This window comes from Brachycentrus maculatus, unplaced genomic scaffold (genome assembly GCF_059751285.1).
Source record: "Brachycentrus maculatus isolate JH-2025_06_01 unplaced genomic scaffold, ASM5975128v1 h1tg000033l, whole genome shotgun sequence".
In the NCBI taxonomy this organism is placed as follows: domain Eukaryota; kingdom Metazoa; phylum Arthropoda; class Insecta; order Trichoptera; family Brachycentridae; genus Brachycentrus; species Brachycentrus maculatus.
Window position 1 is genome coordinate 1,559,009 of NW_028280787.1, and position 20,484 is coordinate 1,579,492.

At 38.4% G+C, this 20,484-nt stretch overlaps 1 protein-coding gene across 1 annotated transcript in view; it reads right to left on the minus strand.

Moving 5' to 3' along the window:
• LOC148312759 (apolipophorins-like) overlaps nucleotides 1–20,484 on the minus strand; it is a 101,922-nt gene that overhangs the window by 26,296 nt on the left and 55,142 nt on the right. The window contains exons 27-42 of the mRNA XM_088273676.1: nucleotides 19,647–19,801; nucleotides 18,539–18,701; nucleotides 16,963–17,187; nucleotides 15,600–15,787; nucleotides 14,450–14,564; nucleotides 13,316–13,475; nucleotides 12,113–12,291; nucleotides 11,285–11,430; nucleotides 10,621–10,884; nucleotides 9,777–9,918; nucleotides 8,553–8,697; nucleotides 7,555–7,746; nucleotides 6,973–7,220; nucleotides 5,595–5,789; nucleotides 2,300–2,449; nucleotides 1,089–1,260 (exon numbers count right to left, since the gene is read on the minus strand). Coding sequence (XP_088129802.1) covers nucleotides 1,089–1,260; nucleotides 2,300–2,449; nucleotides 5,595–5,789; nucleotides 6,973–7,220; nucleotides 7,555–7,746; nucleotides 8,553–8,697; nucleotides 9,777–9,918; nucleotides 10,621–10,884; nucleotides 11,285–11,430; nucleotides 12,113–12,291; nucleotides 13,316–13,475; nucleotides 14,450–14,564; nucleotides 15,600–15,787; nucleotides 16,963–17,187; nucleotides 18,539–18,701; nucleotides 19,647–19,801 — 2,839 coding nt within the window. The remainder of the gene's footprint in view (nucleotides 1–1,088; nucleotides 1,261–2,299; nucleotides 2,450–5,594; nucleotides 5,790–6,972; nucleotides 7,221–7,554; nucleotides 7,747–8,552; nucleotides 8,698–9,776; nucleotides 9,919–10,620; nucleotides 10,885–11,284; nucleotides 11,431–12,112; nucleotides 12,292–13,315; nucleotides 13,476–14,449; nucleotides 14,565–15,599; nucleotides 15,788–16,962; nucleotides 17,188–18,538; nucleotides 18,702–19,646; nucleotides 19,802–20,484) is intronic.

Genomic DNA, 20,484 nt, shown 5'->3' on the forward strand with positions numbered 1-20,484 from the left:
GCTTAGGCTCACAGAAATAGTATGATATTTAACTATTTTTGTAAATAATAAAAACGCAAATACTAAAAAAAAAACTTCATAAAAAAAAATTACGCTTATCTCAGCCTTGCATTTTTTCCATACATATATAACATCTACCATACATGGTCTTGCCGCACTGAGAGATCGCATTTCGACTGCATTCAGTCTATTTTCATACTTCTTTTTTCAACTTTATGGTTCACTTCCAGAATATTATATTTTTATTATTTAAACTTCATGTACAGAAAAGAAATAATTACACTGGCGGGCTTTTTGCTAAAAAGTAATATCTTACAACCAACCAAAAACAGACTAGTGATATTGGTCAAAACATTTGATACCATATATACATGTTTACAATCAGAGGGTAGATATTGCTTGAACATTTAAAAAAAAACATAAATTACAAATTTATGATAATAAGGAAGGTAAAGGAAAAAGGGAGTTTAGGGAAGGAGGTAGAGGGAAACACTAAGGGAGGAGGTTTGATGGACAGTTAGGATTCTAATGGTAGATAGTTATATTATTTTTTTTATTTTTTTTTTATTTTTTTTATTTTTTATTTTTTTATTTTTTTATTTTTATTATTTTTTTTATTTTTTGACATCTCATCAAAGATGAAGAAGGATATGGAAGTCTGGGCATTTACCTCACCAATAGATGTCTCTAGTGAAGTTCTAGTGATTCAAGAACTAGGTTTCTAAATTGGTTAAAATATATAAAACTTCCAAGAATTTGCGCAGTGTGGTTGTCAATAATGGGTAGAATTGGTGAATGTTACACGTGTGTAAAGTGATCACTTAAACCAGCCTATGACGGTCGTCAGCCCCGTAAATGCCCAGACTTCCATATTCTCCTTCATCTTTGATGAGATGTCAAAAAATAATATGAAAATAACTCCTGTAATTGGAGATAATCCAGATTTTGTGAACAAGTATTTGGACACACTCAAAATGTTGTAGATAGTTATGTTGGTTCACAAATGTGTTTAGGCGGCACAAAGAGCTTGGCAGGCCGCAGGTGGAGTATCGATGTTCTAAAGCATGCTGTATCTATTAAATGCTTACTTTTGATTCCTCCCACCAGATTCACGGAGTAGGGAGAAGCTAGAGAAGCTTCAGCAGATGTTCTGTAGGTCTTATCCCCGAAAACGGAAAAAGTGACTTCTCCTTTGAAATTGGGAGAGGCGTACTGGTTGGAACCTTCGATCCTTAGAACCTCAGTGCTTGGAATTTTCACCTGAAATCAACAGTCAAGAGTTAAAAATATACACATTTTCTTGTACTCTTCCACAGCCAACACTGCAAAGACGATGCAGTGCCTTATACACTTTGTTTTATTAAAATAAAAAAGAGAAATATTTGTGTTATTATTTACACAAATATTTCAATTTCACACTATTTCTGTGAGCCTAAGTGGTTCATTATTAGAAATAGGTATCAAATTGTGGTAGAGTGGGTTCGAACCGAGAAATTCTGACTTAAAGGTCCACGACACTAACCACGGGACCACAACCCGACTCTTTAACTTAAGCAAAGGCTTAAATTAAGAAGGGATTTGAACCCAGGAGCTCCAGCACGGTAGCAAATGCACTAACCACTACGCTTCTAGGCTGACAGCTATCATTCTTACTTTAAGGCATTGTTCCATACCTTACGAATGTCCTCCATTTCGATCTCCAGCACTTGGGTCATCTGAACCCCATAAAATAAATTCCATTCCTTTGTCATTGCGTAAGTAATGATTAGTCCGCCTCTGTAGTGTGATAGTCAGCACGCTCGGCTACCGTTCTGGAGGTCCCGGGTTCGATTCCCAGGGGGTCAAATAAATACAAGTGAATTTTTCACTGTAATATTTATTTAATATTACCCTGGGCTGGTACCGGAAGCGGAGGGCTGATCACCTTTCATTCATGTGTTTACGATCAAGATAACACTGCGTTTATATGGTGCAGTGCCCTATGCATCATTGGGATGCGGATAAGGATTTGAATGAAAAAAAAGTAATGATTAAGTGAATACTGCATCAGCCCTATGTAGTGCCCTATTTACCATCAATGTTCGGATAAGGAAGAATTTAGACCATATGTACTGAGAGGTTTCTTCAGCTATGGACCATTTAATGCTCTTTTCATCCTTAGGAAACTGCAGCACACTCATCAAGAGATCCTGCTTGTCATCGGCCGGCCTGAACATCCAGGCGAGCTGTGACCATAGTCAAGTTTGTAATCTATGATCTATGATAAGATGGAATGAAGACCATAAAGAGATGAACTTACCAAGAGGCTTTGCTTGCTCGGGGTGGCATCAAGTGAGAAAAGACAAGATTTCTTTTGTTTGTCTATGGTCATGGTCTGGGCGCTGTTCAGTTTGATACCGTCTGAACTCAGAAGCATTTTTTGATCACTTGATAGATCAAATCCAATACCCTATGGAAGAAAAAAACAAATTAGTTACCATAAACTAACAAAAATACTTCACGCATAGCTCGGCTGTCCAAACTTAAAACACAGTAAGGGACATTTTTTTGTAGTATGTTTTTTTTGCATTTTTGGACTGAGTAGATTCTACTTTTTTAGATTTTTAGATTTGTCCGCTTCCGTGGTGTAATGGTCAGCGTGTTTAGCTGACCAGTTAGTCCCGGGTTCGATTCCCAGGGGGGGGTGAAAATAAATATTAGTGATTTTACACTGTAATATTTATTTAATATTACCTTGGACTGGTTTCTGAAGCGCAAGAGTGATCACCTTGCCTTCATGTAAATAATGATCAAGAAAACACTCAATTCGATGCAGCGCCCTATGCACTATTGGGTGTTGATAAGGGTTATAAGTAAGTGAGTAAAGATTCTACTTAGTCCAAAAATGCAAAAAGACTACAAAAAATGTCCCTTACTGTGTTTTGAGTTTGGACAGCCAAGCTGGCACCTTGGATAATACTAGATGTAATTTTAGCACACTTTTTGTGACAACGCAGTATCCGAAATTCAAACAAATTTATACAGTTCGTATGTTGACACCATTCATAACACATCATTCTTCAGTAATTCCTTCTCTGTCCAAGCCGTCAGACTATGGAATGAATTACCTCTCAGCGTAAACAAATGCACCTTCTCTAATAACTTTTAAGAAACGTCTGAGACATTACTATCTATCATTAGAATCCTAACTGTCCATCAAACCTCCTCCCTTAGTTTTTCCATCTACCTCCTTCCCTAAACTCTATTTTTTTCCTTTGCCTTCCTTATTATGATCAATTTGTAATTTATTTTATGTTCATGTACTATCTACCCTCTGATTGCAAACAGCTGTATATGGTATCAAACGCTTTGACCAATATCACTAGTCTGTTGGTTGGTTTGGTTGGTTGGAAGATACTGTTTTTAGCAATAAGCCCGCCAATGTACTTATTTCTTTTCTGTACATGAGTTAAAATAAATAAATAATGATTTTGACTTTAAACATACATAGATTGATAATATTGGGTGAAAATCCATAGGAAGCCATCTATGGACTGCCACCTAGGCAAGATCAACAAGGAAGATTGAAGTATTCCAAATGAACAAGGAAGATTGAAGTATTATTTTTTTTATTTTTTGACATCTCATCAAAGATGAAGAAGAATATGGAAGTCTGGGCATTTACGGGGCTTACGACCGTCATAGGCTGGTTTAAGTGATCACTTTACACACGTGTAACATTCACCAATTCTACCCATTATTGACAACCACACTACTCAAATTCTTGGAAGTTCTATATATATGAACCAATTTAGAAACCTTGTTCATGAATCACTAGAACTTCACTAGAGACGTCTATTGGTGAGATGTAAAGAAGCTTTTTACTAAGCAGAAACTCTTATATTAGTATGTGAGATCCGAATCCTGGATTATAATCACACACATGGGAAACGCCAGAAAATACCATTTTCATTTTTATTATTAAGCTTATAATTTGACCAGATAATTTATTTACAACATTTTGAGTGTGTCCAAATACTTGTTCACAAAATCTGGATTATCTCCAATTACAGGAGTTATTTTCATATTATTTCAAATAATATGAAAATAACTCCTATAATTGGAGATAATCCAGATTTTGTGAACAAGTATTTGGACACACTCAAAATGTTGTAAATGAAGATTGAAGTATTGAAGTATAAAATTGAAAGGTTGACGTATTGAAAGATTGAAGTATTGAAGTACCTATTGAAATATTGAAGTATTGAAGTATTCCAAGGAAGATTGAAGTATTCTCCCACCTAACAAGGAAGATTGAAGTATTCCAAATGTGGTGATGCAGAATAATGCTTAAAATATCATGGTTTGGGAGAGTTCCAAACTAAGCTGTTTTAAGGCGCATGGGAAAAGTTATAGACAGTGAAATGAAAAGAAACCTAGAGTATGTATTTCGACCATTTTATGAAGATAGAAATACAAAGTAAAACTTATTATATAATAAGACAAAGTGAAGGTTTGTGGTGCTGTAGAACAATGATTAAAATATCATGATTTGAGAGACCTCCAAACCAAGATATTTTGAGACGCATGGGAAAAGAGAGAGAAGATATAGACAGTGTAATGTAAAGGAAGCTAGAGGATTTTAAGCATTTTAAATTTTAAAAAGGGAAATATGTAGTAATACGTATTATATAACAAGACAAAGTACAAGGTAAGTGGTGCTGTAGAAGAATGCTCAAAATATCATGGATTGAGAGGCCCTCAAGCCAAGATGTTTTGCGACACATGGGAAAAGAGATAGAAGATATGATATAGACACTGTAATGAAAGGAAAACTAGAGTACTTTGCCCAATTTATAAGGAGAGAGAAATATGGAGTAATATGTATTATATTACAAGGTGGCATGGAAGGTAAACTGTGCATAGGAAGAAGGCGTATATCCTGGCTTGGCAACACTAGAGAGTGGTTCCACTGTAGCACTGAGGCGCTGCTCAGAGCGGCTGCAGACAGTATTGCCATGATGATTGCCAACCTTCAGCGTGGAGTGCCACAATAAGACTACAGTATTATATTACAAGGGAAAGTGGAAGGTAAACTGTGCATAGGAAGAAGGCGTATATCCTGGCTTGGCAACACTAGAGAGTGGTTCCACTGTAGCACTGAGGCGCTGCTTAGAGCGGCTGCGGACAGTATTGCCATGATGATTGCCAACCTTCAGCGTGGAGTGCCACAATAAGACTACAGTATTATATTACAAGGGAAAGTGGAAGGTAAACTGTGCATAGGAAGAAAGCGTATATCCTGGCTTGGCAACACTAAAGAGTGGTTCCACTGTAGCACTGAGGCGCTGTTTAGAGCGGCTACAGACAGAGTATTGCCATCATGATTGCCAACCTTTAGCGTGGAGTGCCACAAGAAAAAGGAAGAAGAAAACAGTATTATATTACAAGGGAAAGTGGAAGGTAAACTGTGCATAGGAAGAAGGCGTATATCCTGGCTGGGCAACACTAGAGAGTGGTTCCACTGAAGCACTGAAGCGCTGCTTAGAGCAGTTTCAGACAAAGTATTACCATGATGATTGAAGTGCCATAATAAGAAGAGATTTTTTGATTACCTTTCCATCTATATGGGCAACGGCAGCATAGGAGAGCTTGGTCTTCATGAAGTCATCGTCCTTGGTGATTTCGGGGTCGAACTTCATGGTGATCACCACCTTCTGGCCCTTCTTCTTGAAGATATCCAACACCATCTCGGAGTTCATGGAGTGCGTCTTCATGTTATACTGGGACTTGCTCGTGATTTGCATATCCTGGGAACAAAAAATAAGCTTTAGTAGACATTCAGATATTACCACTATACTATTGTACATTGCAAATATCGCAAGGTATTGGATTGTTTGAGGATAAGTTGAAATGGTCAAGTACTTCAAATGCTGCGACGTGGATGGATCAACAGTTGAAATAATCTACAGGTATGCATATCCTTTTAACCCTTATCCATACAACGCAGTAACCCTGAACACAATAATGTATTGGGCACTACATCATATCAACACAGTGTTATCTTCTTCTTCTTCTTCTTTTTGTAGATCCTAGGGATCTGTTTGTGCCTCCGCATGTCGCTCTTGGGATATTGTCTCCCAGCTGTCTTTCCATCTTTTCGGAGGTCTGTCTGGGGGTCTGCGTCCTTCAGGGTTGCCTTGGAGGGCGATACGTGGAAGTCTGTCTTCTGACATTCTGTTTATATGTTCATTCCAGTATCGCCTTTGTTGTCGTTCCCACCTCACGATATCCTCCGTCTTACCATGCTCCGGATGTTGGTATTTCTATAGAATAAAATCACAACTTTGTAGTTTTTTCCACATAAATTTAATTTGAATAGCAACCGGGTTTCATCATAACCTAGATCATTAGACTAATGTCGGTTATGACGTAACCCGATTGCTGGTCAAATAAAATTAATATGGAAAAAACTACAGAGTTGTTATTTTATTCTATAAAATGCAGTTCCACCAAGAAATGTCAGTAAAAAAAAAAACTGTATAACGGTAATATGCGCTTCAAATACCAGTCCAGGGTAATATTAAATGCTTATTTTGAACTCCCTGGGACTCGGATCAATTTTTATATCTCAAGTTGAGACACATATAATATTGATATGTCAGACATAAAAATATCATCGTCATCAAACCCTTATCCTCACCCCAATGGTGCATAGGGCACTGCATTATGTAAACACAGTGTTATCTTGATCGTTAACACGAAGGAAAAGTGATCAGCCCTTCGCTTCAGGTAACAGTCCAGGGTAATATTGAATAAATATTAGAGTGAAAAAAATCACTTATATTTATTTGACCCCCCTAGGAATCGAACCCGGGACCTCCAGAACGGTAGCCGAGCGTGCTGACCATTACACTACGGAGGCGGACAATATAGGTGACATAAAAATATATAAAAATAAATGTAAAAACAAGAGTTGAGTAATGTTCATACCTTTCCAAGCGAGGGGCATACGAACAAGATGGATCCAGAGGACGAGACCTGCTGATGTTCCACGCGGTGATAGTCGCTGGAGACCTTCAGCTGCGTCTTGGTGCTGGGGTCGTTCTTGTTGAAGAAGAACACCGACTCGTGCTGGAGGCTGATGGGGGCATTCCTGGCCTTCCAGTTGGGCATCGTAGTGGAGGTCTCCAGGCTGATGACGCGCTGGGGCGTCGTCAGCGTGCAGCCTGTCTGGTATACTGAGCAAAGACAAAATATATGCTAAAGTAACTAAATTTTTAACCATCACGCCGCTTAATGCAGGGGCAGGCAGGGAGAAGAAGAATTATAATTTAAAAACAACCATCTGTCAAAAATATGGCTTATTCTGTTCAGTCTCTTGTAGATTCAGATTAACAGTTGAAGCCCCAAACGGGACTTGGAGTTTCTCCAATCTGAATCTCTTCCGATGGGTTGCGCTAAGGTCTAGAGTTACAGATTGACCATCGAAGGCTTAAACATATTTGTGCTTACCTCCTTTGATGGGTTACACGAAGATCTAGATATAGAAGCCTTAAACATTTTCGCACTTACCTCCTTTGATGGGCTGAGCGAATGCCTGCGCATGGTACTTGGACTTGTCTTGGCTGAGATGGATTCCCACCGAGTAGACGGGGAGCTTGAACCTCTCCAGCTCTGAAGAGGCCTGCATGCCGAACTCTGGAGCGAAGCCAAATTTGCGAAGGTCGAAGTCAAACTTCATGTTCTGGGATACTTTGTTCGGAGCTAAAATCAAACAATGCTAAATTAGAAAGGTTAGGTGTTATGTTTTGTCAGTACTTCCTATACGCAGTTGAATTGTAGACCCTCAAGATCAGTACTATGAACCAGTTAAGGTGGAAACTGACCGGAGCATTTCGTCGTAACATAATGTAGTAACATCGCTCGCGGCGAGCGTCACCGAGCATCCGAAACTATGGATGGTAATGTGTTACGTTACGACGAAATGCTCCGGTCAGTCTCCACCATTAGAGGCATTTCTAATGTGATATGGTCAATGTGCTCCAAAGAGCAAGAGTAGGAGGATATTGTGATTAATATCAAAGTCCAGAAGGTGTCTTATCTGGGGCATGTGCTGAGAGGAGACAAGTACGAGCTATTGCACCTAGTGGAGGGTCCACGAGGTGTGGGCAGAAGGCAGATCTCCTGGCTCCGGAATATACGAGATTGGATGGGGATCAGAACTCTAGATGTGCTGTTTAGAGCTTCCTGAGACAAAGACAGTTACTCTTAAGTTATAGTTGACTTGACTTAAGTTATGACACGCACAGAAGAAGAAATTAGAATGGGTTGTAACAAATGTGACGAAATTTTAAAACTTTTAAGCATATTTTAAAATTCATATTCAAGCACTATCTACCCTCTGATTGCAAACAGCTATATGTATATGGTATCATACATTTGACCAATATCACTAGTCTGTTTTTGGTTGGTTGGAACATATTGCTTTCTAGCAATAAGCCCGCCAATGTACTTATTTCGTTTCTGCACATGAAGATAAATAAAATAAAAATATAAATAAATAAATATACCTGAGAAGTCGACTTGGTTGTCAATTTCGATATGAGCACAGTTCTTTTTCTCTTCACAGTAGACGCTGGAGAACTTGTATTCCTTGTTGGTTGCCTTGTGTTCAATGACCACATTATTTTCCCCAACAGCCACATTGAAGAATACCTGAAGATAAAACAAAAATATAAATCGACATCTCAATATGGATGAAAAATACAAAAGTCTGAAATTATTTGCAAAAAACCTTATTTAGATATGTATTGTAACTGCAGACAGATGGTAGAATTCCATTTTGAATTGTTGGGTAATATATCCAATATTAAACAAGGTTGTTGGATTGAATTTTTTTTTTTTACATATCATAGTCGTACAGGAGAAAGTGACCAACTACAAAAACGTAAAATGTTCAGGAGGGCCACTCAAGTCACTATTGCTTGGCAAGAAAATAAACACCAATGCAGTTAGTCATTTTTAACTAGTCAATGTATTATACTTCCAAGTTGAAAATCCTTTGGGATTTTTTCAGGGCAATATTAGGCTAGTAATAGTCAATGATCACGTTTTTGTAAAACAACGCACTTGGTCACTTTCTCCTGTATGACTACGATATATATGATAATATGTGACGCGTTTTGTATTATAAGGATACTCAAGAGTGTTTGATAATGTCTTAATAAGAGGAAACGCATCACATATTATCATATATATGTAAATAAAAGTAGAATTCAATCCAATCTTCTTCTTCTTCTTTTATAGGACTATTTCCTGTCATTCTCCGGTCCGCTCCTGGGAGGTGGAAGACCAGCTATCCCTCCATCGTTTAGGTGGTCTTCCTGGGGGTCTGATCCCGCTTATACTGCTGTCCGCTGCTATCCTCACCACTCGATCCCAACTCGCTCTTCCCACATGATTTCTCCAGAAATGTCTTCTTTCTCTCCCCCATCGCACAACATCTTCAACATTGCAGATTTTTCTTATTTCAGAGTTTCTAACTCTGTCGCGAAGTGTTAGGCCTGCAATGGGTCGTAGAGTCTTCATTTCGGATGTCTTAAGAAAGCATTTTGTTCTCGGGGTGTCGGCTCTTGTTTCTGTGCCGTATATGGATACAATTTGTATTATAAAATGTAATTTGTATTATATGTATATAACGGAGGTGTATCACACGATCTGTTGACATTATGAAGACCTTTGGGTAAGGATTAAGCCAAAAGATTTCTAGGTTAAGTTCCGATGTTTATATGTACCTCGTATCCAGCTTCTGCCTCTTCATTGAGTCGGTCTCTGACATACTTGAAGCTGGTGGATTTCTGCTCGTCGTGGATCTTCACGTTTCCAGAACCTTCCATGATGAACTTGTATCCCTCCTGCTTGCTCTGGTATGTGGTCCTAAAAGACACAAGATTTCAGAGTCACTTGGGGGTTAGATTAGGTAAGGTTAGGTTAGGTTAGGTTAGGTTTCAGAGTCACTTGGGGGTTGGATTAGGTTAGGTCAGGTTAGGTTTCAGAGTCACTTGGGGGTTAGGTTAGGTTAGGTTTCAGAGTCACTTGGGGGTTAGATTAGGTCAGGTCAGGTTAGGTTAGGTAATTCTAAAGTACCAAGATAAAGGTTGTCAAGATCCACTCTATTTTTCTATGCTGCTGAAATGTGGACCATAAAAGCAGCAGAAAGGAGAAAAATTGTCGATTTTGAAATGTGGTGTTGGAGGCGCATGCTCCCAGTCCCATGGATAGCTAGACACACCAACGAGTCCATTTGTCAGGAGATACACTTGGATGGCTTGACTCTGGCCAGTGTCTGTACACGATGGATTCTTCAGTTGAGTTCAATGAGGATAGCCTGGAACGACTGGTTGTGATTGGTAGCCTGGAGGAATAGAGAAAGAGAGAGAGGGAGATCCCCACACAATGGGCCGATCAAGTTAAGACAGCAGCAGGCACCTCGGTGGTTGGAGCGTTATGTGCAACGCAGTCAAGGGATAACTGGAGAAGAGTCATTGCTTCCACAAGGGTCGGTGAAGAGGAGTAAGATGGAGAAGAAAATAATTCTAAAATACTGCAGTGATTGGGTCAAAAGCTTTGTCAACTCACGTTCCGCTAAGGACGTTCTTTCCATTCTCCTTGGCAAAGAAGGTGATCTTCTTGGCTCCTTTGGCGGCCGGCTCAGACTTGGCCTCGAAGTGGATCTTGTTCAGCTTGATCTTTGCAGCGTCGATGTCCACCTTGATGTCGAACTCCTCGGGAGCCATGAGCTTGGCATCTATGTTGAGAACCATGTTGAAGTCGGCAATGTTCTCGATCTTGGAGTCGCCTCTGTACTGGTGTTCGGCAGTCTTCTGTGCGTTGATGTAGAATCTGCAAGATCACAAAACGGGTTGGTCAAATAGACAAAATTCTACTGAGGACATATTTTTAAAAAAAAGCTATGAGTGTCTTTGCGCCAGTCTAGATTTGCAAAAAGGGATTTCTCTACCGACATTCGAAGCATGCGTAAGACGGAGGATATCGTGAGGTGGGGACGACAACGAAGGCGATGCTGGAAGGAACATATAAACAGAATGTCAGAAGACAGACTTCCACGTATCGCCCTCCAAGGCAACCCTGAAGGACGCAGACCCCCAGGCAGACCTCCGAAAAGATGGAGAGTCGGCTGGGAGTCGACATCCCAAGAGCGACACGCGGAGGCACAAACAGATCCTTAGGATTTACATAAAGAAGAAGAAGAAGAAGAAGGATTTCTAGTAAACAGCTTTACCTGGCTGGCTTCTTATCAGGGCAGGTGAACTTAAAGTCAATCACAGAACTGTCTTTCTTGCTCATGTCCACATCTGATACAGCAGTGTACTTCTTTCCATCAATGTCCACAGCAATGTCTGTGGAGAACGAGCGAGCTTCCGGTCTCTGTAAATGCAATAAAAAAACAGTGTCATTATGATAGCTCAACAGAGACAATGAAGTCGAATGGGTAGAATTGGTTAATAATAATAATAAAACCCTTATCCGCACCCCAATGGTGCATAGGGCACTGCGTCATATAAACGCAGTGTTATGTTGATCGTTTACACATGAAGGAAAGGTGATCAGCCCTCCGCTCCAGGTAACAGTCCTGGGTAATATTGAATAAATATTACAGTGAAAAAATCACTTAAATTTATTTTACCCCCCTTGGGAATCGAACCCAGGACCTCCAGAACGGTAGCCGAGCGTGCTGACCATTACACTACGGAGGCGGACATTACACTACGGAGAATTGGTTAAGATCACTTAAACCAGCCTATGACGGTCGTCAGCCCCGTGAATGCCCAGACTTCCACATTCTTCTTCATCTTTGTTGAGATGTAAAAAAATAATATAAAAAACAAACTATGAATAAAAAACTAAATAATATTCGAGTCACTCGTCAGTCTAGAGACATGGCCGAATGACACGATTTTTGGTTCTCAATTACCTTTCTCTTCGTGTTCCTTGAAGTCGGCTTCGACAAAAATAATTCCTTACTAAGTTGCGAAAATTAAATATCTATTTTCTTTCTTTTCCGTTTAACCAGGCTGAGCCTAATAGTACTATTTAAAAATACACATACCTTGTATTTGATGGTAGCTACAATCTTCTTGGTGGCTATTTTCTGGTTTTGTGGAAGGAGCACGGATATAGTGTACTGTCCCTCTTTATCTTGCTGCCTGGAGCCCTCGACGGATACCTGCAACTTCTTTCCTGTTCCGTATTCCACGTTCACGTTGCTGCTGTACTTGTGAGTATTGTCTGCGAAAGATTTGCACATGTTACAAAAAGTATGACTAACTAACCATCGCTATCACGCCGCCTCTCCGCAGGGTTAGGCAGAGAGAATAGAAATTAGTTATATCGCTCACTCCTTTCAAGAACGTCATAAATCAAAAATCGTCAATTTTCAGTTGTGCGTGTTTTCAGAATGCCCAGTAAATGTACTATATCCCAGCAAAAGAGGCATATTTTTAACATAATATTTAGCCGCTACAGGGCAGAAAGTGTTGTCTTTGCATTTTTAAGGAAAGGTATTTTTTAATTATTTTTTAAATATTTTAAATATTTTTCAAATAAAGAAAAAACCTTCAGGTTTTACCCAAAAAGATCTGTTGCGAAGTAAAAACTTCAATAAGTGGGTTGATATTTATTTTTAATACATTGTACATATAATATTTTTAAACTTTAAAAACGTTCTACTGAAAAATCAAGTTTATTGATTTATGACGTTCTTGAAAGGAGTGAACTATATGTGATTTATCTTTTTTTTCTTTTCAGTTAAGCATATTAAACCACAGCAATGTGTGGCGACAGCTTGTATAGAATAAATGTGGGTAGGAAAATCAGTTATATTTGAATGTGATTATAATCCAGGATTCGGAACTCACATACCAATATAAAAGTTTCTGCTTTATAAAAAGCTTCTTTTCATCTCACCAATAGATGTCTCCAGTGAAGTTCTAGTGATTCAAGAACAATGTTTCAAAATTGGTTCAAATATATAAAACTTCAAAGTATTTGAGTAGTGTGGTTGTCAATAATGGGTAGAATTGGTAAATGTTACACGTGTGCAAAGTGATATTTAAACCAGCCTATGACGGTCGTCAGCCCCGTAAACGTCCAGACTTCCACATTCTTCTTCATCTTTGATGAGATGTCAAAAAATTATTTTAAAAACAAACTATCGACAAAAAACTAAATAATATTCGAGTCACTCGTCAGTCTAGAGACATGCGGTTACTGATGACGTGGCCGAATGACACGATTTTTGGTTCTCAATTACCTTTCTCTTCGTGTTCCTTGAAGTCGGTTTCGAAGATGATCGTGTCCTGTTTGGGAACTTGAGCAGAGAGGCGGAGTTTGCCCTCTTGTTTGGCAAACTGCATGGATCCGTCGTACGTGTAACTGTCAGAGTTCACCTGGACCTTCTTTTGAGAGTTCAGCTAGAAGAAGATCAGAGATTAATATCAACAACAGGTCATGGACCATTAAAATTTGAAGATGGAGACCTCGGGAGAGCAAGTAATGTTTATTTTGGAACTAATAGTCCAATGAAATCTTTTAATTAAAATGCTTGAATTTATATTATGTTAACTTATGTTATGATAGATGTGCGAATAGTGAAATAAGGAAGGAATGCAAAGCTGAGATAAGCATAATCGATAAAACTAAGAAAGGTGTGTTGAGATGGTTTGGACATGTAGAACGAATGAGTGAGGAAAGAACGGTAAAACAAATTTATGTGGCAAATGTTATTGGGAAAAGAAGCAGAGGAAGACGAAGAAAAACATGGCACGATCAGGTACCCCAAATACTTGAATGTGGTCAGGTTAGGAGTCGTAACAATCGGCGGGTATGTATGAGGAGATGCATGAACGTGGAAGAGGCGAAGAATGTTTGCAAGGACAGAGTGGTGTGGCGCTCTATTTTCTCTTCAGATCTTTGAAGAGAATCGGCTTCTCTGTTCTTCTCCAGAATGATCTTGATCAAACATTGCATTTCTCGGACAATTTTAAGCCACTGCAAAGTCCACATTGGGCATTCGTTCAAAGCAGAAACGTTTTTACATAGTCCATCAATAAAATTAATCCAAAGTAAAGAATATTCGCCTCCATAGTGTAGTGGTTAGCGCGCTAGGCTACCATGCTGGAGGTCCCGGGTTCGATTCCCAAGAGGGCCAAAATCAGTGATTTTTAAGTATAATATTTATTTAATATATATAATCAGCCATTTGGTGGTTTGATTTTTTCACTCTAATATTTATTCAATATTACCCTGGACTGGTACCTGAAGCGGAGGGCTGATCACCTTTCCTTGACGTGTTAATGATCATGATTACACTGCTCCTATACGATGCAGTGCCCTATGCACCATTGGGGTTTGGACAAGGGTTAGAAGAAGAAGGAATGTTACTTACAGCAAAGTATTTGTCTTCTTCACGAGGAATAGTGAGAGAATCGGTGGAGACGAATTTGATGTCATGGGCTTTTTCAATCGGTAATACCAAATGAAGATTGAGATCGTTCGAGAGTCTGAAAATTGATAAAATACCATTAGTAAAATTGTAAGACGATGCACATTTAAAGACAATGCCTATCGTGAGACGATGCCCAAGCATGGAGTTGGCAAAAGAAGGACGGAAGTAGACTGAATGCAGTCGAAATACCTCAGACAAATCGCTCACTCCTTTCAAGAACGTCATAAATAAAAAAACGTGATTTTTCAGGAGAACGTTTTTAAAGCTTAAAAATATAATACAATTTATTAAAAATAAATATCAAGCCACTTATTGAACTTTTCACTGTGCAACAGATATTTTTAAGTTAAACCTGAAGGTTTTTTCTCCATTTGAAAAATAACAAGTTTATTTTTAAAAAATAATTAAACAATACCTTTTCTTCAAAATGCAAAAACAACACTTTCTGCCCTCTAGCGGGTAAATATTAAGTTAAAAATATGCCTCTTTTGCTGGAATATAGTACATTTTCTGGGCATTACGAAAACATGCATAACTGAAAATTGACAGTTTTTTTATTTATGACGTTCTTGAAAGGAGTGAGCGAAATGTAGATGTTCTAATGGTGAAATAAGTTTGTTTTTTTTTTTTACTCAGATAATGTCTTAATAAGATGAAACGCGTCACAATATCCATCATTATATTTATATATTTTAATAAAAGTAGAATTCAATCCAATAACCTTGTTTAATTTTGGATATATTACGCAAAAATTTGAAATAAGGAAAGAATGCAAGTCTGAGATAAGCACTATCGACAAAATTAAGAAAGATGTGTTTAGATGATTCATGGAGCGAATGTAGTTGGAAAAAGGAGCAGAGGAAAACCGAGAAAACCTTGGCTTGATCAGGTATGTCAAACACTAGAAAGCGCTTGAGTCAGGAGTTGAAATAATCGGCGGGTATGTATCAGGACATGGCTTTACAGGGCTTACGACCGTCATAGCCTGTTTTAAGTTATCACTTTACACACTATTTTATGTTGAGATATTAAAAATAATATGACATTGATTCATGGACAAAACCATTAAAAAAACATGAAATTGACTTACTTCATGTCTCCGTCCTGTGGCATGGCCCAGCTGTAGCCGCCGTCGAGGTCCAGAGACGTCTTCTGACCGTAGGACCCCTTCACGCGGTACTTAGCGTCTCTCTTGTCGTCCTCCGACTCTGCGTGCAGGAAGTCGTAGGTGCTGCTGAGGGCGATGTTCTCCTTGCAGAGAGCTCCAGTAACCTCCAACTGTTAAATAAGATCATTGTGTAGAATTTGAGAGATGAATGTTTATCTGAACTAATTGGTATAGCTTTATAGCTTATGGTATCTCTTGATGAATGAATAGCTGAACGATGGTGGACTTACAATCTTGTATTTATTTAGATTTGCAGTGACAGGTATATTGAAAGATTTTAATGTAAATTCACAGTAACATCGGGATACAATTTTATATTGTTTCACATTTTCAATAAATTTCGCAACTTAGTTCAATAAAAATTTGCTTAGCAAGAGCAGATCTGTCAGGAAGCCAAGATGCTTCTGTATCAGATCTGGGCATGCGGTGGGACAGCTTTCAATATGTACAACTAACTATTGTTAGATGTACATCTAGAAGGTCTGTCAGGAAGCCTAGATGCTTCTGTATGAGATCTGGGCATGCGGTGGGACAGCTTTCAATATGTACAACTAACTATTGTTAGATATACATCTAGAAGGTCTGTCAGGAAGCCTAGATGCTTCTGTATGAGATCTGGGCATGCGGTGGGACAGCTTTCAATATGTACAACTAACTATTGTTAGTAGATATACACCTAGAAGGTCTGTCAGGAAGCCTAGATGCTTCTGTATGAGATCTGGGCATGCGGTGGGACAGCTTTCAATATGTACAACTATTGTTAGTAGATATACACCTAGAAGGTCTGTCAGGAAGCCTAGATGCTTCTGTATCAGATCTGGGAATGCGGTGGGACAGCTTTCAATATGTATAACTAACTATTGTTAGATATACATCTAGAAGGTCTGTCAGGAAGCCTAGATGCTTCTGTATCAGATCTGGGAATGCGGTGGGACAGCTTTCAATATGTACAACTAACTATTGTTAGATATACATGTAGAAGGTCTGTCAGGAAGCCTAGATGCTTCTGTATCAGATCTGGGAATGCGGTGGGACAGCTTTCAATATGTACAACTAACTATTGTTAGATATACATCTAGAGGGTCTGTCAGGAAGCCTAGATGCTTCTGTATCAGATCTGGGAATGCGGTGGGACAGCTTTCAATATGTACAACTAACTATTGTTAGATATACATCTAGAAGGTCTGTCAGGAAGCCTAGATGCTTCTGTATCAGATCTGGGCATGCGGTGGGACAGCTTTGAATATCACCCAGGTATTATCTTCTATAAGTCAAGGAATCTCACCTTGGTATCGACGATCTTCCTCTTGTTCTTGGGGGTGATCTTGACGGATAGCTTGGCATCCAAGTCCTTCTCGTCACTGCTGATGAAGTTGATGTGGTGTTCGCCTTCCGCCTGCCCGGTTTGCTTGTTCATATTGATGAGGCGACCGTTCCAGGTCAGTTTGGTCGGGTTCTTGCCAGTTCCAGGGACGTATAACGCTTCCAGATTCATCGAAGCCTTTACATCCTAAAAAGAAGCAATATAGAAGTTATTTGTGAAATTTCACCTGGGGTTGGAAACATAATCTATGACATGTTCAAAATACCTGATTTTAGTTCTAGTTATTTCCCAACATGTGTTTGTCACTTAGTTTATGATATCTTTGTATATGGAAATGTTATTTTTATTGTAGGAAGATGTAAATACATATCGCTCACTCCTTTCAAGAACGTCATAAATCAAAAAACTCGATTTTTCAGGAGAACGTTTTTAAAGTTTTAAAATATATTACAATCTATTAAAAATAAATATCAAGCCACTTATTGAACTTTTTGCTGTGCAACAGATATTTTTAGGTAAAACCTGAAGGTTTTTTCTCCATTTGAAAAATATTTAGAATGTTAAAAAAACCATTAAACAATACCTATTCTTCAATATGCAAAAACAACGCTTTCTGCCCTGTAGCGGGTAAATATTAAGTTAAAAATATGCCGCTTTTGCTGAGATATAGAACATTTTCTGGGCATTCTGAAAACATGCACAACTGAAGATTGACGATTTTTGATTTATGACGTTCTTGAAAGGAGTGAGAGATATGTTACGTATTTACATCTTCAAGATTGAGTTTAAACATTAGTTTGTATACTGAATTTAAACTGAGGTAACTAAGAAATAATAAAATTAAAAAAAATCTTTGATAATGGCATACAGTTTGTGACATCTTTGACAAAGCCCAATGCCGGTTTGGCATACAGATTATGATATCTTTGACAATGTCCAATGCCAGTTTAGCACACAGTTTGCGACATCTTTGACAATGCCCAACACACTATTGGCATACAGTTTGAGACATTTTTGACAAAGCCCAATGCCGGTTTGGCATACAGTTTGTAACATCTTTGACAAAGCCCAATGCTGGTTTAGCACACAGTTTGCGACATCTTTGACAATGCCCAACACACTATTGGCATACAGTTTGAGACATCTTTGACAAAGCCCAACGCGGGTTTGGCACACAGTTTATAATATCTTTGACAATGCCCAACACACGATTGGCACGCAGTTTACGACATCTTTGCCCAACGAGGGTTTAGTACACAGTTTGTGACATCGTTGATAATGCTCAGTGCTTATTAAGAAAAGATACAAACTAATGATATAAAACCATTTAGATAAAGATGTGTGTCGTGTCGGGTTGTGGTCCCGTGGTTAGTGTCGCGGACTCTTGAGTCAGAATTTCTTGGTTCAAACCCTCTCTACCACAATTTGATACCTATTTCTAATAATGAGCCGCTAACAGAAATAGTATGAAATTGAAGTATTTTTGTAAATAATAATAAAAAACTCTTTATTTATTAATTACAAATATATAGTTTACCTTATCTTTGGTGTTGACCTCTCTTTCCAGCTTGACGTTGAAGTTCCTGCCATTTCCTCTCAGGAAGTTGAACAGATTGGAGAACTTGCCATTTTCGTTGTCTCCTGTGGCAGTTCTCTGCAGATGGAGCTCCGTGGAGTCCCCGTTCACCACCAAAGAGTTCCTGTAAGAGGAAGAATTGATCAGACAATTTCCTTACAAGAGACCATCATTATTGACCGATTGTATTGTGGTGCCTCATCCGGCCCCGACCACCATAGACGAATCGATGATGATGAACCATAGACGCACCGCGTCCACCAAAGAGATAGATCGACAGCTGGAAGTCAACATTGCAGGAAGCTAATGTCTCTTAAAAACAGGCCACAATGCCAAAACCAAGAAGTAGAAGAAGAAGATGTATATATTTTACAAATTCAACGGTCAAAGTTCCATATCTATCGAAATTGCAATCAGCATGCGAAAGGAGTCCAACAACAGTGCACACATATCGTTCACTCCTTTCAAGAACGTCATAAATCAAAAAACTTCATTTTTCAGGAGAACGTTTTTAAAGTTTAAAAATATAATACAATGTATTAAAAATAAATATCAAGCCACTTATTGAACTTTTTACTGTGCAACAGATCTTTTTAGGTAAAACCTGAAGGTTTTTTCTCCATTTGAAAAATATTTAGTAATTTTAAAAAAAATAATTAAACAATACCTTTTCTTCAAAATGCAAAAACAACACTTTCTGCCCTGTAGCGGGTAAATATTAAGTAAAAAATATGCCTCTTTTGCTGGGATATAGTACATTTTCTGGGCATTCCGAAAACATGCACAACTGAAAATTGATATTTTTTATTTATGACGTTCTTGAAAGGAGTGAGCGATATGTATGTATATACATCTTACAAAAATTAACCTTGGGAGAACAAATCAGAAGACCCCAAAAGAGATGGTCCGACGATATTAGTCGCTGTGGGGGGTAAAAACTGGCTGCAAGCAGCAACCAACTGGAGGAAATGGAAGAGGAAGAGGACTATTTCCAGCTGTGGAGGACAGAGGGTTCACAACTAGAAGAAGGGTGAATAGTCCAATATCTGATGAAGCAATTGTCACTTACTTGGAGTTGAAGTCATCAGCAGTCAGCTTGCTGTTGGTGTTCAAAGTGATCTTCTGCGCATTGTCCTTTTCGAAGTTGGGATACAAGTCCAGCGCGATGTTGTACTGAGGGTCCACGATGAGGAACGTTGACTCCAGCTTCACCTTCCTACCAACCTGCATAACAAAACCAAACCGTCAATATGTGCAACGAAATGGCCAGTTTGAAGCAAATACAAACAGTACATGTACAACCAGTTGTTTTCATCTCACCAATAGATGTCTCTAGTGAAGTTCTAGTGATTCAAGAATAATGTTAAAAATTGGTTCATATATATAGAACTTTCAAGAATTTGAGTAGTGTGGTTGTCAATAATGGGTAGAATTTGTGAATGTTACATGTGTGTACTCAATAAAAAGCTTCTTTTCATCTCACCAATAGATGTCTCTAGTGAAGTTCTAGTGATTCAAGAATAATGTTTTGAAAATTGGTTAGTATATATAGAACTTCCAAGAATTTGAGTAGTGTGGTTGTCAATAATGGGTAGAATTTGTGAATGTTACATGTGTGTACTCAATAAAAAGCTTCTTTTCATCTCACCAATAGATGTCTCTAGTGAAGTTCTAGTGATTCAAGGAAAATGTTTCAAAAATTGGTTTATATATATAGAACTTCAAAGAATTTGAGTAGTGTGGTTGTCAATAATGGGCTAGGCTTTTACAGAGCTTACGATCTGTCTTAGTATGTCGTAGAGATGCATGTGTAAGAGATTTTCAGTTATGAGCATACCACAAAGTTAACAACGCTTTGAATATACCAAAAAATTAATTATGATGTATTTTTGATATCATATAATTAC